The sequence below is a fragment of the Ranitomeya imitator genome, chromosome 6 (assembly GCF_032444005.1).
Source record: "Ranitomeya imitator isolate aRanImi1 chromosome 6, aRanImi1.pri, whole genome shotgun sequence".
In the NCBI taxonomy this organism is placed as follows: Eukaryota; Metazoa; Chordata; class Amphibia; order Anura; family Dendrobatidae; genus Ranitomeya; species Ranitomeya imitator.
Window position 1 is genome coordinate 10,258,064 of NC_091287.1, and position 23,502 is coordinate 10,281,565.

The 23,502-nt window shown below is 48.5% G+C and overlaps 1 protein-coding gene across 4 annotated transcripts in view; it reads right to left on the reverse strand.

Moving 5' to 3' along the window:
- Positions 1 to 23,502, reverse strand: part of ALS2CL (ALS2 C-terminal like) — a 178,133-nt gene that overhangs the window by 88,728 nt on the left and 65,903 nt on the right. For all 4 annotated transcript variants that reach the window (XM_069729131.1, XM_069729128.1, XM_069729130.1 and 1 more), the window contains exons 2-7: positions 20,968 to 21,116; positions 20,321 to 20,429; positions 18,992 to 19,181; positions 15,485 to 15,550; positions 12,349 to 12,511; positions 6,255 to 6,374 (exon numbers count right to left, since the gene is read on the reverse strand). In XM_069729131.1, the coding sequence (XP_069585232.1) occupies positions 6,255 to 6,374; positions 12,349 to 12,511; positions 15,485 to 15,550; positions 18,992 to 19,181; positions 20,321 to 20,429; positions 20,968 to 21,066 (747 nt within the window). In that variant the 5' untranslated portion in view covers positions 21,067 to 21,116. The remainder of the gene's footprint in view (positions 1 to 6,254; positions 6,375 to 12,348; positions 12,512 to 15,484; positions 15,551 to 18,991; positions 19,182 to 20,320; positions 20,430 to 20,967; positions 21,117 to 23,502) is intronic.

The window sequence follows — 23,502 nt, forward strand, 5'->3', positions numbered from 1 at the left end:
CACACACACACCGTATACAGACAATACACACAGTGCACACACACCATATACAGACAATACACACAGTGCACACACACCATATACAGACAATACACACAGTGCACACACACCATATACAGACAATACACACAGTGCACACACACCGTATACAGACAATACACACAGTGCACACACACACCGTATACAGACAATACACACAGTGCACACACACACCGTACACAGACAATACACACAGTGCACACACACACCGTATACAGACAATACACACAGTGCACACACACACCGTATACAGACAATACACACGGTGCACACACACACCGTATACAGACAATACACACAGTGCACACACACCATATACAGACAATACACACAGTGCACACACACACCATATACAGACAATACACACAGTGCACACACACCGTACACAGACAATACACACAGTGCACACACACACCATATACAGACAATACACACAGTGCACACACACACCGTATACAGACAATACACACAGTGCACACACACACCATATACAGACAATACACACAGTGCACACACACCGTACACAGACAATACACACAGTGCACACACACACCATATACAGACAATACACACAGTGCACACACACACCGTATACAGACAATACACACAGTGCACACACACACAGTATACAGACAATACACACAGTGCACACACACCATATACAGACAATACACACAGTGCACACACACACCGTATACAGACAATACACACAGTGCACACACACACCGTATACAGACAATACACACAGTGCACACACACACCGTATACAGACAATACACACAGTGCACACACACCATATACAGACAATACACACAGTGCACACACACACCGTATACAGACAATACACACAGTGCACACACACACCATATACAGACAATACACACAGTGCACACACACCGTACACAGACAATACACACAGTGCACACACACACCATATACAGACAATACACACAGTGCACACACACACTGTATACAGACAATACACACAGTGCACACACACACCGTATACAGACAATACACACAGTGCACACACACCATATACAGACAATACACACAGTGCACACACACACCGTATACAGACAATACACACAGTGCACACACACACCGTATACAGACAATACACACAGTGCACACACACACCGTATACAGACAATACACACAGTGCACACACACCATATACAGACAATACACACAGTGCACACACACACCGTATACAGACAATACACACAGTGCACACACACACCGTATACAGACAATACACACAGTGCACACACACACCGTATACAGACAATACACACAGTGCACACACACACCGTATACAGACAATACACACAGTGCACACACACCATATACAGACAATACACACAGTGCACACACACCATATACAGACAATACACACAGTGCACACACACACCGTATACAGACAATACACACAGTGCACACACACACCGTATACAGACAATACACACAGTGCACACACACACCGTATACAGACAATACACACAGTGCACACACACACCGTATACAGACAATACACACAGTGCACACACACCATATACAGACAATACACACAGTGCACACACACCGTATACAGACAATATACACAGTGCACACACACACCATATACAGACAATACACACAGTGCACACACACACCGTATACAGACAATACACACAGTGCACACACACACCGTATACAGACAATACACACAGTGCACACACACACCGTATACAGACAATACACACAGTGCACACACACACCGTATACAGACAATACACACAGTGCACACACACCATATACAGACAATACACACAGTGCACACACACCATATACAGACAATACACACAGTGCACACACACTCCGTATCCAGACAATACACACAGTGCACACACACACCGTATACAGACAATACACACAGTGCACACACACACCGTATACAGACAATACACACAGTGCACACACACCATATACAGATAATACACACAGTGCACACACACCGTATACAGACAATACACACAGTGCACACACACACCGTATACAGACAATACACACAGTGCACACACACACCGTATACAGACAATACACACAGTGCACACACACAGTATACAGACAATACACACAGTGCACACACACACCGTATACAGACAATACACACAGTGCACACACACACCTTCACCTTCCTTCAGCTCCGCTTACGTCTGCATGCCTCCTGCATACCCTATCTTTAACATTGGGTACACCGGCCATGCGGATATATGTGGATGCTTCCGCATGTGTCGTTTTGACGCTGCGCCGACCGCAACAAAATGCAACATGTTGCGTTCGATGCAGGTCACCGTAGCATCAAAACGACACATGCGGAGGCATCCGTATACATCCGCGTGATTTATGTCAGATTTATGTCTGAGTTTGCTTTGTACAACTTGTGGAAAGCAATAAAAACTGCTCGTGTTTGGACCCAAACTGCACTGCCTGTGTGAATGTTACCTAAGATCTAATGCCCACCAGAGAGAATGAGTCCCCAGAACACAGAGTCCTCGCACACCGTGTCCACAGCAAACGCTTATAATATACAGTGGGGGCGGTAAGTATTCAGACCCCTTTACATGTTTCACTCTTTGTTTCTTTGCAGCCATTTGGTCAATTCTATAAAGTTCATTTTTCCTCATTAATGTTCACTCTGCACCGCATCCTGACAGAAAAAAAAAATGTAGAAATTTTTGCAAATTTAATAAAAAAGAAAAACTGTAATATCCCATGGTCATAAGTCTTCAGCCCCTTTGCTCAGACTCTCATATTTAAGTCACCTGCTGTCCATTTCATGTCCATTGGGGCCAACTGTGTGTAATTAGACTGATAGGACTTGATTTGGAAAGGTGGACACCTGTCTATGTAAGGCTACTTTCACACTGGCGTTTTTTTCAATACGTCACAATGCATCGTTTAGGGAAAAAAATGCATCCTGTGGTTTTGCCCCATTGACTATTAGCGACGCATTGCGACGCATTGACACACATCGCAACCGTTGTGCGACGGTTGCGCCGTGTTGTGGCGGACCGCCGGGAGCAAAAAACGTTACATGTAACGTTTTTTGCTGCCGACAGTCTGCCATTCCCGACTGCGCATGCACGGCCGGAACTCCTCCCCCACCTCCCCGCACCTCACAATGGGGCAGCGGATGCGCTGGAAAAATGCATCCGCTGCCCCCGTTGTGCGGCGCATTTCACTACTAGCGTCGGTACCTCGGCCCGACGCACTGCGACGGGCCGAGTACGACGCTAGTGTGAAAGTAGCCTAAGACCTCACAGCTCACAGGGCATGTCAGACCAAATGAGAATCATGAGGCCAAAGGAACTGGCCAAGGAGCTCAGAGACAGAATTGTGGCAAGGCACAGATCTGGCCAAGGTTACAACAGAAATTCTGCAGGACTCAAGGTTCCTAAGAGCACAGTGGTCTCCATAATCCTTACATGGAAGAAGTTTGGGACCACCAGAAGTCTTCCTAGACCCGGCCGTCCAGCCAAACTGAGCAATCGTGGGAGAAGAGCCTTGGTGAGAGGTAAATAAGAACCCAAGATCACTGTGGCTGAGCTCCAGAGATGAAGAAGGGAGATGGGAGAAAGTTCCACAAAGTCACCTATCACTGCAGCCTCCACCAGTCGGGCCTTTATGGCAGAGTGACCCGACGGAAGCCTCTCCTCAGTGCAAGACATATGAAAGCCGCATAGAGTTTGATAAAAAACACATGAAGGACTCCCAGAGTATGAGAAATAAGACTCTCTGGTCTGATGAGATGAAGATAGACCTTTATGGTGATAATTCTAAGCGGTATGTGTGGAGAAAACCAGGCACTACTCATCACCTGCCCAACACAATCCCCACAGTGAAGCATGGTGGTGGCAGCATCATGCTATGGGGGTGTTTTTCAGCAGATGGAACACCTTCGGAAGAAGCAAGAACGCGAAACATGCGTTAGGAGGTTCCCACACGTGGTGCTCCAGTCTGACTCAGTAGTATGTTACCCTAAGAGTTATGTGCATCTTTTTGCTATGTGGATTGCCTTGCACCAATATACCACTACAACAGTATATTGCACTTTAAATAACTTTCCTCTTTGTTTATGCACTTTTGCAGTGATTATGATGTAGATTTAAAGGAGATATATATGGGTATTGGATGGTTACCCCAACGCGCGTTTCGCGTCTGGTGATTACCGCTTCCTCAGGCCAAGCCCCCTGAGGAAGCGGTAATCACCAGACGCGAAACGCGCGTTGGGGTAACTCACAGCAGACCAGGACGGGACTTGCCACACCAACTATAGGTAAATAAAACCTTGGACCTTACTCTATTGTGCATTACTATCGATTTATGTCTGACCGGCTTGGCGTTATGACGGCTGTTACATACCACTGGTACTTTACATATGAACTACAATGGGCAGTCTAAATGCCATGGCTTGTCAGCAGAGCTACATTTATTAGCAAAGCACATTGGTTGTATGTTGTATATTTGATGGTGGTCCGATCTGGGATCTGTTGTGTTTATGTACTCACGGATTTATCACTTGTTATTACATATGTGGTACAAATTTTAACATATTTTGTATAATTTTCAATAAATATTATTCTAATTGGTCATATAATTCTCGGCAGTTTATTTGACTCTTGGTTCTCCTTGGATATTTTATTACATCATACACAATGTACACTTATACCGTACACTGTAACCACATACGTACACACATACCACACACACCGTACACATCATACACAATGTACACATACTGTACACACAGTGCACATACAGACAGTATAATACCGTACACATCACACACTACACACACCGTACATATCATATACACTGTACACTTATACCATACACTGTAAACACATACTGTACACACATACCATACACATCATACACAATGTACACACACACACCGTACACATCATACACAATGTACACTTATACCATACACTGTAAACACATACTGTACACACATACCATACACATCATACACAATGTACACACATACCATACACATCATACACAATGTACACACACACCGTACACATCATACACACTGTACACTTATACCATACACTGTAAACACATACTGTACACACACACCGTACACATACACAATGTACACACACGCCGTACACATCATACACACTGTACACATACTGTACACAGTGCACATACAGACAGTATAATACCGTACACATCATACACACTGTCCACTTATACCATACACTGTAACCACATACGTACACACATACCACACACACCGTACACATCATACACAATGTACACATACTATTCACACTGTGCACATACAGACAGTATAATAATACCGTACACAACATACACACTGTATACACATCACACACTACACACACCGTACATATCATATACACTGTACACTTATACCATACACTGTAAACACATAGCGTACACACATACCACACACACACCGTACACATCATACACACTGTACACACATACCGTACACATCATACACACTGTACACTTACACCATACACACATTCCACACACACGGACACATCATACACACTGTACACACATATTAGACACATCATACACACTGTACACACACACGGACACATCATACACACTGTACACACATATTAGACACATCATACACACTGTACACACATACCGGACACATCATGCACACTGTACACTTATACCATACACACATTCCACACACATACCACACACACTGGACACATCATACACAGTGTACACACATACCGTACACTGTAAACATACCGTACACACATACCATACACACCGTACACATCATACACACTGTACACACATACCGGACACATCATACACACTGTACACACATATTAGACACATCATACACACTGTACACACATACCGGACACATCATGCACACTGTACACTTATACCATACACTGTAAACACATACCGTACACACATACCACACATACACCGTACACATCATACACACTGTACACACATACAGGACACATCATACACACTGTACACACATACCGTACACTGTAAACACATACCGTACACACATACCACACACACCGTGCACATCATACACTGTACACACACACCGTGCACATCATACACACACACCGTATACATCATACACACTGTACACACACACAGATTATACACATAGGTTACAAGTTGGCCGCTCTGCCACCTACCACCAGTTTGCTGGACACAGAGCTCCATAACATTTTTGTCTGCGAGGCTTCGTCCAGCGCTTGTCTGATAAATGTCTGTAATCTCCCAAATGCAGCGATGGAGTCTACGAGAGTCGTGTTCTGTACAGGAGAAAGCAGATAATAAGAGGCCGGTGCAGCCTGTGTGCGGTAATAATGGGAATAACCTGCAGGGGGGGCTGTCCTCATTCCCCCAGTCCTGGTCCCTGTGCAATATATCTGCATTTCCTGCTACTGATGGGACTTTGCTTCTGTGTTTCAGGATTTGGGACTGACCGGTGCAGGTTTATTAGTGACCTGAGATCAGCATTATAGTCTGTGCCCGCATCCTCCACCATTTGCAGCAGCTCCAGAGTCATCACTCCCTGTCATCATTAATAAGTAGAGGTCCCATAATTGGCACGGGGGGGCGCCCGGCCGCTCTCTGCCGCTCTCTGCCGCTCTCTGCCGCTTCCCTTTTTTTTATTTCCGGCCTGATAAAGGATCGTCCCCCAGGCAGCACTGATAATGTGATAAATTGCAGAGGGAAACCCCCAAAAAAGTATAATGACCGGCAAACTGCAACTAATCTGCATGCACTGCTGAGTGACGACATGCTTTATACTCTACTCACATCCAGAGCTGCAGTCACAAATCATTTCCAGTGATGTGTCAGGCTGCAGGAATCACCGCATTGTGACATGCACATCCAGAGCAGCATTCATAATTCTGCTGATTTCCTGTTGATGACCAGACTACAAGCGCTTATGTCGCCCCACTGCCCGATATTGTGTCTGCATTACCATACATGCCCTTCTCTGGTGACATCCAGAGCTGCAAACCCAATCCTACATCGTGCCATTCTGCAGGATCCAAAGGCAGATGTGAGACAGGCAGTAAGGTTTAGAAGTGACTAGAGTATAAGGCCGGCGTCACACTGGCGTTTAAAACGGCCGAGTGCAATGCGATAAAAAATCGCATTGCACTCGGACCAATATTAAGTTATGGGGCCGCTCCCAGCAGCCGATTTTTTGTCGGCCGTTTTTCTCGGTCCGAGACAATCGCAGCATGCTGCGATTGTCTCGGACCGAGGAAAACTCGCGGCTCACTCGCACCCATATAAGCCTATGGGTGCGAGTGAGACAGCGCACACCACTCGGATAACATAAGCGGACCCCAGCAATGGAGGAGATGGAGAAAGTCATTTCTCCGCCTCCTCCGCAGCTGTGCTCTGATCCTCCCTGTGCGAGAGAATCGGAGCCCAGACGCATGACACTCGGCTCCTGCTCTGCTGCGAGCAGGAGCCGAGGGTCATTAGCATATCGCATCCGATGATCTCGCATCGGATGCAATACGCTAGTGTGACGCCGGCCTAAGGGTTAATGTAGCTAAGGAAAGAAAAGGCAGATTCTAGGCCTTGGTAGCTCAGCACTAACAGGACATTAACAAAGTTGTGATTGCAGCTTTGGGTGCGACTAGAGTATAAAAATGCTGTAACTGACATTGAGAGGCAGATGTGACATCCAGCAGCCTGAGAGCTAACAGCATATTGATACATAGTGAATGCAGCTCTCGATGTGATTGGAGTAGAGGATTTGGCAGCTCTGGATGTGATTGGAGTAGAGGATTTGGCAGCTCTGGATGTGATTGGAGTAGAGGATTTTGCAGCTCTGGATGTGATTGGAGCACAGGATGTGGCAGCTCTGGACTTGAATAGAGTGGAGCATTTGGCAGCTCTGGATGGGATTGGAGTAGAGGATGTGGCAGCTCTGGATGGGATTGGAGTAGAGGATTTGGCAGCTCTGGATGTGATTCGAGTACAGGATTTGGCCGCTCTGGATGTGATTGGAGGAGAGGATGTGGCAGCTCTGGATGTGATTGGAGTAGAGGATGTGGCAGCTTTGGATGTAATTGGATAGAGGATTTGGTCGCTCTGGATGTGATTGAAGTAGAGGATGTGGCAGCTCTGGATGTGATTGGAGTAGAGGATATGGCAGCTCTGGATGTGATTGGAGTAGAGGATATGGCAGCTCTGGATGTGATTGGAATAGAGGATTTGGCAGCTCTGGATGGGATTGGAGTACAAGATGTGGCAGCTCTGGATGTGATTGGAGTTGATGATTTGGCAGCTCTGGATGTGATTGGAGTAGAGGATGTGGCGACTCTGGATGTAAATAGAGTAGAGGATTTGGCAGCTCTGGATGGGATTGGAGTAGAGGATGTGGCAGCTCTGGATGTGATTGGAGTAGATGATTTGGCAGCTCTGGATGTGATTGGAGTAGAGGATTTGGCAGCTCTGGATGTGATTGGAGTAGAGGATTCGGCAGCTCTGGATGTGATTGGAGTAGAGGACGTGGCCGCTCTGGATGTGATTGGAGTAGAGGATTTGGCAGCTCTGGATGTGATTGGAGTAGAGGATGTGGCAGCTCTGGATATGATTGGAGTAGATGATTTGGCAGCTCTGGATGTGATTGGAGTAGATGATTTGGCAGCACTGGATGTGATTGGAGTAGAGGATTCGGCAGCTCTGGATGTGATTGGAGTAGAGGACATGGCCGCTCTGGATGTGATTGGAGTAGAGGATTTGGCAGCTCTGGATGTGATTGGAGTTGATGATTTGACAGCTCTGGATGTGATTGGAGTAGAGGATTTGGCAGCTCTGGATGTGATTGGAGTAGAGGATGTGGACACTCTGGATGTGATTTGAGTACAAGATGTGGCAGCTCTGGATGTGATTGGAGTAGATGATTTGGCAGCTCTGGATGTGATTGGAGTAGAGGATTTGGCAGCTCTGGATGTGATTGGAGTAGAGGATGTGGACACTCTGGATGTGATTGGAGTAGAGGATGTGGACACTCTGGATGTGATTGGAGTAGAGGATTTGGCAGCTCTGGATGTGATTGGAGTAGAGGATGTGGACACTCTGGATGTGATTGGAGTAGAGGATTTGGCAGCTCTGGATATGATTGGAGTATAGCATTTGGCAGGCTCTGGCTGTGATTGGAGTAGAGGATGTGGCAGCTCTGGATGTGATTGGACTAGAGGATTTGGCAGCTCTGGATGTGAATGGAGTAGAGGATTTGGCAGCTCTAGATGTGATTGGAGTAGAGGATGTGGCAGCTCTGGATGTAATTGGAGTAGAGGATTTGGTAAGCTCTGGCTGTGATTGGAGTAGAGGATTTGGTAAGCTCTGGCTGTGATTGGAGTAGAGGATTTGGTAAGCTCTGGCTGTGATTGGAGTAGAGGATGTGGACACTCTGGATGTGATTGGAGTAGAGGATGTGGCAGCTCTGGATGTAATTGGAGTAGAGGATTTGGTAAGGTATGGATGTAATTAGAGTAGAGGATGTGGCAGCTCTTGATGTGATTGGAGTAGAGGATTTGGCAGCTCTGGATGTGATTGGAGTAGAGGATGTGGCAGGCAGCTCTGGATGTGACTGGAGTAAAGGATTTGGCAGCTCTGGATGTGATTGGAGTAGAGGATGTGGCAGCTCTGGATGTGATTGGAGTAGAGGATTTGGTAAGCTCTGGCTGTGATTGGAGTAGAGGATGTGGCAGCTCTTGATGTGATTGGAGTAGAGGATGTGGCAGCTCTGGATGTAATTGGAGTAGAGCATTTGGTAAGCTCTGGATGTAATTGGAGTAGAGGATGTGGTAAGCTCTGGATGTGATTGGAGTAGAGGATTTGGTAAGCTCTGGCTGTGATTGGAGTAGAGGATGTGGACACTCTGGATGTGATTGGAGTAGAGGATGTGGCAGCTCTGGATGTAATTGGAGTAGAGCATTTGGTAAGCTCTGGATGTGATTGGAGTAGAGGAGTTAGCAGCTCTGGCTGTGATTGGAGTAGAGGATGTGGCAGCTCTGGCTGTGATTGGAGTAGAGCATTTGGTAAGCTCTGGCTGTGATTGGAGTAGAGGATGTGGACACTCTAGATGTGATTGGAGTAGAGGATGTGGCAGCTCTGGATGTAATTGGAGTAGAGCATTTGGTAAGCTCTGGATGTGATTGGAGTAGAGGATTTAGCAGCTCTGGCTGTGATTGGAGTAGAGGATTTGGCAGCTCTGGATGTGATTGGAGTAGAGGATTTGGCAGCTCTGGATGTGATTGGAGTAGAGGATTTGGCAGCTCTGGATGTGATTGGAGTAGAGGATGTGGACACTCTGGATGTGATTGGAGTAGAGGATGTGGACACTCTGGATGTGATTGGAGTAGAGGATTTGGCAGCTCTGGATGTGATTGGAGTAGAGGATGTGGACACTCTGGATGTGATTGGAGTAGAGGATTTGGCAGCTCTGGATATGATTGGAGTATAGCATTTGGCAGGCTCTGGCTGTGATTGGAGTAGAGGATGTGGCAGCTCTGGATGTGATTGGACTAGAGGATTTGGCAGCTCTGGATGTGAATGGAGTAGAGGATTTGGCAGCTCTAGATGTGATTGGAGTAGAGGATGTGGCAGCTCTGGATGTAATTGGAGTAGAGGATTTGGTAAGCTCTGGCTGCGATTGGAGTAGAGGATTTGGTAAGCTCTGGCTGTGATTGGAGTAGAGGATTTGGTAAGCTCTGGCTGTGATTGGAGTAGAGGATGTGGACACTCTGGATGTGATTGGAGTAGAGGATGTGGCAGCTCTGGATGTAATTGGAGTAGAGGATTTGGTAAGGTATGGATGTAATTAGAGTAGAGGATGTGGCAGCTCTTGATGTGATTGGAGTAGAGGATTTGGCAGCTCTGGATGTGATTGGAGTAGAGGATGTGGCAGGCAGCTCTGGATGTGACTGGAGTAAAGGATTTGGCAGCTCTGGATGTGATTGGAGTAGAGGATGTGGCAGCTCTGGATGTGATTGGAGTAGAGGATTTGGTAAGCTCTGGCTGTGATTGGAGTAGAGGATGTGGCAGCTCTTGATGTGATTGGAGTAGAGGATGTGGCAGCTCTGGATGTAATTGGAGTAGAGCATTTGGTAAGCTCTGGATGTAATTGGAGTAGAGGATGTGGTAAGCTCTGGATGTGATTGGAGTAGAGGATTTGGTAAGCTCTGGCTGTGATTGGAGTAGAGGATGTGGACACTCTGGATGTGATTGGAGTAGAGGATGTGGCAGCTCTGGATGTAATTGGAGTAGAGCATTTGGTAAGCTCTGGATGTGATTGGAGTAGAGGAGTTAGCAGCTCTGGCTGTGATTGGAGTAGAGGATGTGGCAGCTCTGGATGTAATTGGAGTAGAGCATTTGGTAAGCTCTGGATGTGATTGGAGTAGAGGAGTTAGCAGCTCTGGCTGTGATTGGAGTAGAGGATGTGGACACTCTAGATGTGATTGGAGTAGAGCATTTGGTAAGCTCTGGATGTGATTGGAGTAGAGGAGTTAGCAGCTCTGGCTGTGATTGGAGTAGAGGATGTGGCAGCTCTGGCTGTGATTGGAGTAGAGCATTTGGTAAGCTCTGGCTGTGATTGGAGTAGAGGATGTGGACACTCTAGATGTGATTGGAGTAGAGGATGTGGCAGCTCTGGATGTAATTGGAGTAGAGCATTTGGTAAGCTCTGGCTGTGATTGGAGTAGAGGATGTGGACACTCTAGATGTGATTGGAGTAGAGGATGTGGACACTCTGGATGTAATTGGAGTAGAGCATTTGGTAAGCTCTGGATGTGATTGGAGTAGAGGAGTTAGCAGCTCTGGCTGTGATTGGAGTAGAGGATGTGGCAGCTCTGGCTGTGATTGGAGTAGAGCATTTGGTAAGCTCTGGCTGTGATTGGAGTAGAGGATGTGGACACTCTGGATGTGATTGGAGTAGAGGATTTGGTAAGCTCTGGCTGTGATTGGAGTAGAGGATGTGGCAGCTCTGGCTGTGATTGGAGTAGAGGATTTGGTAAGCTCTGGATGTGATTGGAGTAGAGGATTTGGTAAGCTCTGGCTGTGATTGGAGTAGATGATGTGGACACTCTGGATGTGATTGGAGTAGAGGATGTGGCAGCTCTGGATGTGATTGGAGTAGAGCATTTGGTAAGCTCTGGATGTGATTGGAGTAGAGGATTTGGCAGCTCTGGCTGTGATTGGAGTAGAGGATTTGATGTAGCTTCTCTCCTGCCTCTACATAACGTGCTGTACCTTTAAGAATGCTCCGTTCAGCCGGGACAGTAGCAGTGAATATTGCTGCAGGTGATTTGTGAATGGCTGGATGCAGACCCTCTGCAGCATCAGGTGGACGGGGGTCTCTGACTGCTCCCCGATCAGCTGCAGGAGCAGCTTCTTATTTCCCTTCCAGTAGCTGCTGCAGGAAACACAAAAGTTCTTTTATGTCACATTGTGAAAAAAACGGGGTCACCGGTGTCACGATAATATGAATATGCCGTGTTTTGAGTATATACCTAAAAGGTCCATGGCTTACAGACACACGCTGTGGGCTATCTGACCCCCGTCTTCACTCTGCTCTCTTAGGCTACTTTCACACTAGCGTCGGTACGGGTCCGTCGCTATGCGTCGAGCCGACTTACCGACGCACGTTGTGAAATTTATGCACAACCTGGGCAGCGGATGCAGTGATTCAACGCGTCCGCTGCCCAGTCTGAAGTCCGGGGATGAGGGGGCGGAGTTTTGGCCGCACATGCGCAGTAGAAAATGGCGGATGCGACGTACGAAAAAAGGGTCACTTGAACGTTTTTTCGCTACGACGATCCGGCAAATACCGACGCATCCAGTGCACGACGGATGCAATGTGTGGCCATACGTCGCGATCCGTCGGCAATACAAGTCAAAGGGAAAAAAACGCATCCTGCAGGCACATTTGCAGGATCCGTTTTTTTCCCATAACGACGGATTGCGACATACGTCACACGACGCAAGTGTGAAAGAGGCCTTAGCCTGCAGGCAACTCCCCCCCCCCCTGCTATATAGCTGTAATGTGAGACCAGCGTGCCACCTCCCCTGAGGAATTTTTATGGCTCTGTGTAGGGAAAGCCAGTCTCTCCCTAAACCCCTCATCCCCCCTCCCGCCTGATACTAGCTATAACTGGTATAGCATTTTCCAAACCGCACGGGACTCTATTGCTCTTGAAAAGTTATGTATACGGGCATCGATTAGGGATAGCGAGATAAAAGTTATATATTCCGGATGTCCACCGAGAAAACTATAACTCACTGAAATCGCTAGGATCTAAGCCAATGAAATGCAAGGAAAGGATTTCTCTGTAAGCGGGTCACATACCTACGCCCTGTTTATACTTAAACGAACCCCCCTGATGTGGTGAGCATCATGAGCATTGTGTTGTTCTTCAACGAGGTTCATACAGCAAGTTATGTATAGAAATGGCTTGTCATAACTCTAAGAAAGGGGAGTATTCAGCCTCTGAGTGAGGTCACCACAGGGGGAGTGCCTTGGTTTCAGGCACGGCGATAAGTGAGGGAGACCTCAGTTGTCACGATCCATATTTGGATCTGTGGCAGAACTGGTTTCCCTCTGATTTAAACCTTTTTTCCTTTCTGGTCATTGGGGGTTAATGCAGTTTATCACCCCCCCCCCCCCCCACCCTGTGGCCGCTGGTGTTATTGCATTGCATTGCTGCTGGGTCAGCTGATGTTTGTGACCACTCCCACCATCCTTTATAAGGTCACCTGGTACATCAGCTGACTGTTCGTTATACAGGTCCTTTGGATACCAACCTTGCTGGAATAGGAGCTTGCTGAGTGCTGTGGTTCTACAGCTGAATACTCATTCCAGGTGCCAAACTCTGCTGTGCGGTGCATTGCAGCAGAGAAAGCTAAGTGTGGTGATATTGTTTCTTTGTTACTTTGTAGTTTGTGCATTCACCTTTTGGTATCGTGTTCCCCTCACTCTCATATTGTTTATTCCTGTTTATTTGCTTTGTGGTGCTGTTTTCACTGTTTACCTCCTGGGGTGGGGGTTGGGGGTGTAGTTCACGGTTTAACAGGAGACAGGGACAGGTCGGTGACTTGGGCCTCCATACCTTCAAGGGTGCCCCCAAGTTAAGGAAAGACAGGGCTTCCCCTAGCCTGAGGGGCAGTTCAGGGGCCCAGATTCCTCATCTCCTGTCTTCCTAAACCCTGCTCCGTGACATCAGTCTTCACTAGTCTTTAGTCCTTTGTTCCGGGTCTAGCTGCGAGACAGATGTGTGATGCATCTGGATGTATGCCCATCCCCCACAGCACACGGTCGGCCATAAGATGAAATGATAAGAACGAACTGTAAGTGCTTTTCAACTTTAACCCCATTTTATTTGTAATTGTACTGTACATACGATACTTGTCTTCTTTATAATATCTTTTTATACTTCTGTAAACACTGCCTATCTTTTTGGAGTAAAATATATAAAATTACTAGTTTTGTTTCTCCTTGCTCTATAACGTACTGTCACGTCCTCTGAAGTGAATTACGCTACTAATCTGGGTTGGCTCCGGACCCGTTATTAATTAAGAAATTGGAGCTGGTGGCAGCGGATTTATCCTGTGCGTTTGGGAGGCTTTGTAGCGACGGCGGCATTGATAATTATTGTTCCCGCCTGGGTGGGAGTAGTTATATCACTCTCGCTGCAGTGTACCCATTAGCCAGTACATAGTAAGGCAGCCTTTCTGGCGACTAATTATTCTAGGTGCAGTACCCGGTGTGACCTGAGGGTAAGGGGGCGCCAGAGAGCTGCAAGTTCCAAACCAGAACTGGGAAGAGGGATATAGATAAATCCCCTTCAGAAAGGAACCAGGGGCAACAAAACACCCCCCGATTCATGACAAATTGGTGTGAGCGGTGGGGAAGATAAGGGTATCCTCCCCATGAACCGTGACAACCGGAAACTGCAGCTTTACGGAGGGGGCCGCAGCCACCCAGCTCTCCACCAGTCCTACATGGAAAACCGGAGAGAAAATGGGGACAGGGCACCACCCGCGTACCTGGGCTTCATCATGGTCACCCTGCCAGCTCCCAGTGAGGACATGTAAACCTGGGTTAGGTTATAAAGAATAGCGCAAGCTGTGAACATCTCACACAGCACTGATCAACCCATCATCCACAGAAGGAGTACGGCCCAGCTGCAGACCGGCAAGACACGGCGCCCACCTAACCTGACAGCCCAAGCGAGGGGGGCACTAATGAGGGGAGCACTAATGAGGGGAGCACTAATGAGGGGAGCACTAATGAGATCGTCTTCCATCTTCCCAGGCTCATGCTCCAGATTTTCTGGGAAATGCTCTTATTTGGGCAGCGGCGTCCTCGGTCTCTGACCCTTTTTCTTACCTCGATTGTTTGGCCGATTTTTCAAATCCTTTCAGCACCAGAAAATTTGTAAAAGCGGCAACGTATCTGCAGGAAAGAAAGAGGAGAAAGGTCTGCACCTTTATAGTAGAGCATCTCCATTCCTCATCATTAATCGCTCTGCTGATGGTTTGTTACAATGTATCAGTCCGGAGCCCAGGATGTTCCCAGAGGATGATCTAGACTACATACATTGTAACAAACCCTCAGCGGTGTTATAGAATACAAACTTTCACCTCATCCTATGTAAAGGACTGTTCACTCATGATGACACTCTGCCCTGAATGATCTGCGGACTCCGGATTCCGCCGCTGCTGACAGTCACCATGTGACCCGCGCTGTCACTGCGGAGCCGTCTGCAGCGAGCGCCGAGTCAGCAAAGCTATATATAGTGAAGAGGGCGAAAGGCGTCCAGAGCCAAAGAGCAGAAGCACACACTGTATCTAATGGTAGTCTGTGTGATACAGCCTGCTGAGCCGTGTATCTAATCCTCTCCTGTGTGATACTGCCTGCTGAGCCGTGTATCTAATCTTATCCTGTGTGATACAGCCTGCTGAGATGTGTATCTAATCCTATCCTGTGTGATACTGTCTGCTGAGCCGTGTATCTAATCCTGTCCTGTGTGATACTGTCTGCTGAGCCGTGTATCTAATCCTGTCCTGTGTGATACAGCCTGCTTAGCTGTGTATCTAATCCTCTCACCTGTGATACTGTCTGCTGAGCTGTGTATCTAATCCTATCCTGTGCGATACTGTCTGCTGAGCCGTGTATCTAATCCTATCCTGTGTGATACTGACTGCTGAGCTGTGTATCTAATCCTCTCACCTGTGATACTGTCTGCTGAGCCGTGTATCTAATCCTATCCTGTGTGATACTGTCTGCTGAGCCGTGTATCTAATCCTATCCTGTGTGATACTGACTGCTGAGCTGTGTATCTAATCCTCTCACCTGTGATACTGTCTGCTGAGCTGTGTATCTAATCCTCTCCTGTGTGATACTGTCTGCTGAGCCGTGTATCTAATCCTGTCCTGTGTGATACAGCCTGCTGAGCTGTGTATCTAATCCTCTCACCTGTGATACTGTCTGCTGAGCTGTGTATCTAATCCTATCCTGTGTGATACTGTCTGCTGAGCCGTGTATCTAATCCTATCCTGTGTGATACTGACTGCTGAGCTGTGTATCTAATCCTCTCACCTGTGATACTGTCTGCTGAGCTGTGTATCTAATCCTATCCTGTGTGATACTGTCTGCTGAGCCGTGTATCTAATCCTGTCCTGTGTGATACAGCCTGCTGAGCTGTGTATCTAATCCTGTCCTGTGTGATACGGCCTGCTGAGCTGTGTATCTAATCTTATCCTGTGTGATACAGCCTGCTGAGATGTGTATCTAATCCTCTCCTGTGTGATACTGTCTGCTGAGCTATGTATCTAATCCTATCCTGTGTGATACTGTCTGCTGAGCTGTGTATCTAATCCTGTCCTGTGTGATACTGACTGCTGAGCCGTGTATCTAATCCTATCCTGTGTGATACTGTCTGCTGAGCCATGTATCTTATCCTCTCCTGTGTGATACTGTCTGATGAGCCGTGTATCTAATCCTGTCCTGCGTGATACTGTCAGCTGAGCCGTGTATCTAATCCTCTCCTGTGTGATACTGACTGCTGAGCTGTGTATCTAATCCTGTCCTGTGTGATACAGCCTGCTGAGCTATGTATCTAATCCTATCCTGTGTGATACTGACTGCTGAGCTGTGTATCTAATCCTCTCCTGTGTGATACTGACTGCTGAGCCGTGTATCTAATCCTATCCAGTGTGATACTGACTGCTGAGCTGTGTATCTAATCCTATCCTGTGTGATACTGACTGCTGAGCCGTGTATCTAATCCTACCCTGTGTGATACTGCCTGCTGAGCCGTGTATCTAATCCTGTCCTGTGTGATACTGACTGCTGAGCTATGTATCTAATCCTATCCTGTGTGATACTGACTGCTGTATCTAATCTTGTCCTGTGTGATACTGCCCGCTGTATCTAACCCTATCCTGTGTGATACTGCCCGCTGTATCCAATCCTATCCTGTGTGATACTGCCCGCTGTATCTAATCTTGTCCTGTGTGATACTGCCCGCTGTATCTAATCCTATCCTGTGTGATACTGCCCGCTGTATCTAATCTTGTCCTGTGTGATACTGCCCGCTGTATCTAATCCTATCCTGTGTGATACTGCCCGCTGTATCCAATCCTATCCTGTGTGATACTGCCCGCTGTATCTAATCTTGTCCTGTGTGATACTGCCCGCTGTATCTAATCCTATCCTGTGTGATACTGCCCGCTGTATCCAATCCTATCCTGTGTGATACTGCCCGCTGTATCTAATCTTGTCCTGTGTGATACTGCCCGCTGTATCTAATCCTATCCTGTGTGATACTGCCCGCTGTATCCAATCCTATCCTGTGTGATACTGCCCGCTGTATCTAATCTTGTCCTGTGTGATACTGCCCGCTGTATCTAACCCTATCCTGTGTGATACTGCCCGCTGTATCCAATCCTATCCTGTGTGATACTGCCCGCTGTATCTAATCTTGTCCTGTGTGATACTGCCCGCTGTATCTAACCCTGTCCTGTGTGATACTGCCCGCTGTATCCAATCCTATCCTGTGTGATACTGCCCGCTGTATCTAATCTTGTCCTGTGTGATACTGCCCGCTGTATCTAATCCTATCCTGTGTGATACTGCTGCCCACTGTATCTAATCCTGTCCTGTGTGATACGGTCTGCTGAGCTGTGTATCTAACCCTATCCTGTGGGATACTGCCCGCTGTATCTAATCCTATCCTGTGTGATACTGCCCGCTGTATCTAATCCTATCCTGTGGGATACTGCCCGCTGTATCTAATCTTGTCCTGTGTGATACTGCCCGCTGTATCTAACCCTATCCTGTGTGATACTGCCCGCTGTATCTAATCTTGTCCTGTGTGATACTGCCCGCTGTATCTAATCTTGTCCTGTGTGATACTGCCCGCTGTATCTAACCCTATCCTGTGTGATACTGCCCGATGTATCTAATCCTATCCTGTGTGATACTGCCCGCTGTATCTAATCCTGTCCTGTGTGATACGGTCTGCTGAGCTGTGTATCTAACCCTATCCTGTGGGATACTGCCCGCTGTATCTAACCCTATCCTGTGGGATACTGCCCGCTGTATCTAATCTTGTCCTGTGTGATACTGCCCGCTGTATCTAATCTTGTCCTGTGTGATACTGCCCGCTGTATCTAACCCTATCCTGTGGGATACTGCCCGCTGTATCTAATCTTGTCCTGTGTGATACTGCCCGCTGTATCTAATCTTGTCCTGTGTGATACTGCCCGCTGTATCTAATCTTGTCCTGTGTGATACTGCCCGCTGTATCTAATCTTGTCCTGTGTGATACTGCCTGCTGTATCTAATCCTGTGGCCGGTGTGCAGCGCGGTGCTCGGAGTCTTTGCACTCACTGACTGTAGCTCTGTAGGATCGCACTCTCCTCGCTCAGCAGGTAGAGCTCCTGGAGATCCACAGTCCGATGTCCGGAAGCTTCTTTTAGTGTTTGGAAACATCGTGTGGTCACATCCCAGACAGCGTGGAACTTATCACTGAGGCGCCGCAGCAGCTGCAGATAATCGTTCCCTAAAATATCCGGAACATCTAGAAAGAAAGAAGGAAAAATGACATCACCGGGGGCGGGGCCGACAACCGTCACACAGTACAGGCGGGTTGTCAGGAGTGACAGCTCAGGAGGCGGTCCTGCAATATAAGGGGCGTGGTCCAAAGTCATATCAGTGATGTCATCACCGGGGGCGGGGCAGGAGTGTAGGGGGCGTGGTCTGATGTCATATCAGTGATGTCATCACCGGGGGCGGGGCCGACAACCGTCACACAGTACAGGCGGGTTGTCAGGAGTGACAGCTCAGGAGGCGGTCCTGCAATATAAGGGGCGTGGTCCAAAGTCATATCAGTGATGTCATCACCGGGGGCGGGGCAGGAGTGTAGGGGGCGTGGTCTGATGTCATATCAGTGATGTCATCACCGGGGGCGGGGCAGGAGTGTAGGGGGCGTGGTCTGATGTCATATCAGTGATGTCATCACCGGGGGCGGGGCCGACAACCGTCACACAGTACAGGCGGGTTGTCAGCAGTGACAGCTCAGGAGGCGGTGCTGCAATATAAGGGGCGTGGTCCAAAGTCATATCAGTGATGTCATCACCGGGGGGCGGGGCCGACAACCGTCACACAGTACACAGGCGGGTTGTCAGGAGTGACAGCTCAGGAGGTGGTCCTGCAATATAAGGGGCGTGGTCCGATGTCATATCAGTGATGTCATCACCGGGGGCGGGGCAGGAGTGTAGGGGGCGTGGTCTGATGTCATATCAGTGATGTCATCACCGGGGGCGGGGCTGGAGTGTAGGGGGCGTGGTCTGATGTCATATCAGTGATGTCATCACCGGGGGCGGGGCTGGAGTGTAGGGGGCGTGGTCTGATGTCATATCAGTGATGTCATCACCGGGGGCGGGGCCGACAACCGTCACACAGTACAGGCGGGTTGTCAGCAGTGACAGCTCAGGAGGCGGTCCTGCAATATAAGGGGCGTGGTCCAAAGTCATATCAGTGATGTCATCACCGGGGGCGGGGCAGGAGTATAGGGGGCGTGGTCTGATGGAATATCAGTGATGACATCACCGGGGGCGGGGCCGACAACCCTCACACAGTACACAGGTGGGTTGTCAGCAGTGAAGCTCAGGAGGCGGTCCTGCGGTATTTGTACATCTGGGTGGAGCTTGCACTTACCGGTCACCTGTAACAATCGGCTGAGGACGATGGCGCTGATCTGGGACAGCGATGATAAGAAGTCGGCCTCCAGTGTCAGCAGCGTCTCGGCCTCGGCGAGGATCCGCTTCTGTCAGTGAGAGACGGCGATGATTATCTATATACTGTATATACAGTCATCAGCCAAAGTGTCGGCGCCCTGACATTGTTCCAGAATCTGGAGTCTTTATTATTCCCCACGCTTTCTTACACGCAGGTTTATTTCCCGTGTGTATTGGAACAAGACAAAACAAACAGGGAAGAAAGGCAAATTGGACAGAATTTCACACAAAGCCCCAACAATGGGCCGGACACAATTGTTCGCACCCTCCTTAATACTTGGTCCCCTGTGGAATAAATAACTGCGATCAGTCGCTTCCTGTAACGTCACCGGCCTCTCGCTCCTCAGCCGGAATGTTTAGTTATAATGTAGCTATAATGGAACACATGTGCAATCCTGTTATTGGGGCGCGGACTTCTCACACTGGGAGATATTAAACGCCATCCTGTTTGTGAATGCAGCTCTGGATGTGACTAGAGCTGTCGCCATGAACTGAGCCCGATCAGTGGGGGTCTATATCCTAGAGGGGTCCTGCTGCCTCCTGGACACGTTCCGGGCCTGTGATTACCTTAATGGCGGATTCATCCATCGGCCTCTTGATGTCCTTACCGCTCGGGTCACGGCGGGCCAGCCGCCTCGGTAGTGAGGTCCTGTTGGGCCGGGACATGGCTGGTGCGCTGTGATCGTGGAGTCAGCATGGGTCAGAAATCCATCCACCTACAGGGGAGACACAAGATCAGGAGCCGCATCCTCGTAAATGATCTGTAATCTAGTAACAAACGCGAAATGAATCAACCAAGCGTGTAACCGAGCACATAACTGATCGAGAGTGTACCCGAGCATGTAACCGAGCACATATCTGATCGAGACTGTACCCGAGAAAGTAACCAAGCACATAACTGATCGAGAGTGTACCCGAGAATGTAACCAAGCACATAACTGATCGAGAGTGTACCCGAGCATGTAACCGAGCACATATCTGATCGAGACTGTACCCGAGAAAGTAACCAAGCACATAACTGATCGAGAGTGTACCCGAGAATGTACCCGAGCACATAACTGATCGAGAGTGTACCCGAGAATGTACCCGAGCACATAACTGATCGAGAGTGTACCCGAGAATGTACCCGAGCACATAACTGATCGAGAGTGTACCCGAGAATGTAACCGAGCACATAACTGATCGAGAGTGTACCCGAGAATGTAACCGAGCACATAACTGATCGAGAGTGTACCCGAGAATGTACCCGAGCACATAACTGATCAAGAGTGTACCCGAGAATGTAACCGAGCACATAACTGATCGAGAGTGTACCCGAGAATGTACCCGAGCACATAACTGATCGAGTGTAACCGAGCACATAACTGATTGAGAGTGTACCCGAGCACGTGTATAATGTTACTCTGTATATCGGGGGGGAATCTTTTTTTCTGCCAAGGGCCGTTTGGATATTTCTACCATCCTTCGGGGGCCGTACAAACTCTGCCCACGCAGTACAGCCTGACTCTGGCTCTGGTGTCAGGACGTAATCTTTCATTGCATGCCTTTCAGTGTTCAGTAGTGAGGTGTGTGTGTGTGTGTGTGTGTGTGTGTGTGTGTGTGTGCGCGCTAACAGAGCAAGAAGGAACTAATGAGCTGGTGGCAACCAAAATACAGCTCCCTGCCCGAGAATGCGGTCCCTGAGAATCTGCTCGCGGGCCTGATAAAAGGTCATCGAGGGCCGTAAATGGCCCTGGGGCCTGAGGTTCTCCACCCCTGCTGTAGAACAATGCTTCAATACCATCTGCGACCTTATCTAACCCTGATACCACCATGCCAGTGGTGCCCAGCTTTCCTGGAGTCCTGAGTGGCATATTTGGCTTACTCACACAGCAGTCCTGGTCCTATATGTGGTAGATTTACCATTCGAGGCCCTAGGAGAGCTGGGTGGCTAGCTCTGTGGGTGCTGGAATGGCAGCAGTACAGCACCCAGCTTTCCCTGTTCCCTATTATTACACGATGTAGCAGTGTTGCGGTGGCGGGGGTTATAACCGTGGAGATGATGCTGTGGGTTGCTGCTCTCTGGTATTTCCTTCCAGTCTATTCCACTTCCCCACCATTGAGACTCAGATCACTCATCATTTCACAAATAGCAAATTCTATTGTATGAGCTGAAAGTCTGTAACCAACTTCAGAGAAATCCTGGGGCCTCCGATCTGCAGAGGACGAGCTGCAGTGCAAAGCATGGGGTCATTAGGAAACCGCAGGAGGTGAATTACAGACCCTAGCTAGCCTAAAGTCACTGACCCTGGCCTAAAGTCACTGACCCTGGCCTAGAGTCACTGACCCTGGCCTAGAGTCACTGACCCTGGCCTAGAGTCACTGACCCTGGCCTAGAGTCACTGACCCTGGCCTAGAGTCACTGACCCTGGCCTAGAGTCACTGACCCTGGCCTAGAGTCACTGACCCTGGCCTAGAGTCACTGACCCTGGCCTAGAGTCACTGACCCTGGCCTAGAGTCACTGACCCTGGCCTAGAGTCACTGACCCTGGCCTAGAGTCACTGACCCTGGCCTAGAGTCACTGACCCTGGCCTAGAGTCACTGACCCTGGCCTAGAGTCACTGACCCTGGCCTAGAGTCACTGACCCTGGCCTAGAGTCACTGACCCTGGCCTAGAGTCACTGACCCTGGCGGCCTACAGTCACTGACCCTGGCGGCCTACAGTCAGTGACCCTGGTGGCCTACAGTCAGTGACCCTGGTGGCCTACAGTCAGTGACCCTGGTGGCCTACAGTCAGTGACCCTGGCCTACAGTCAGTGACCCTGGCCTACAGTCAGTGACCCTGGTGGCCTACAGTCACTGACCCTGGCCTACAGTCACTGACCCTGGCCTAGTCCCAATGGAAGGATGCTGCAGTGTAAAGCATGGGGATCAAGACCTGAGGACCTGATGACACAGGAGACTGATTGCCAACAATTTCAGGCTGCAGCTGATAGCACAGACTTTACACATTGGGAAGGAGACAGAGCTGATTCTCCAGGAGTGACCACAATCCGGGGGATTAGAGAAGATTAATCTCATCTTTATACAGGAAGTGATTGTTGTAAATGATACAGTAAATA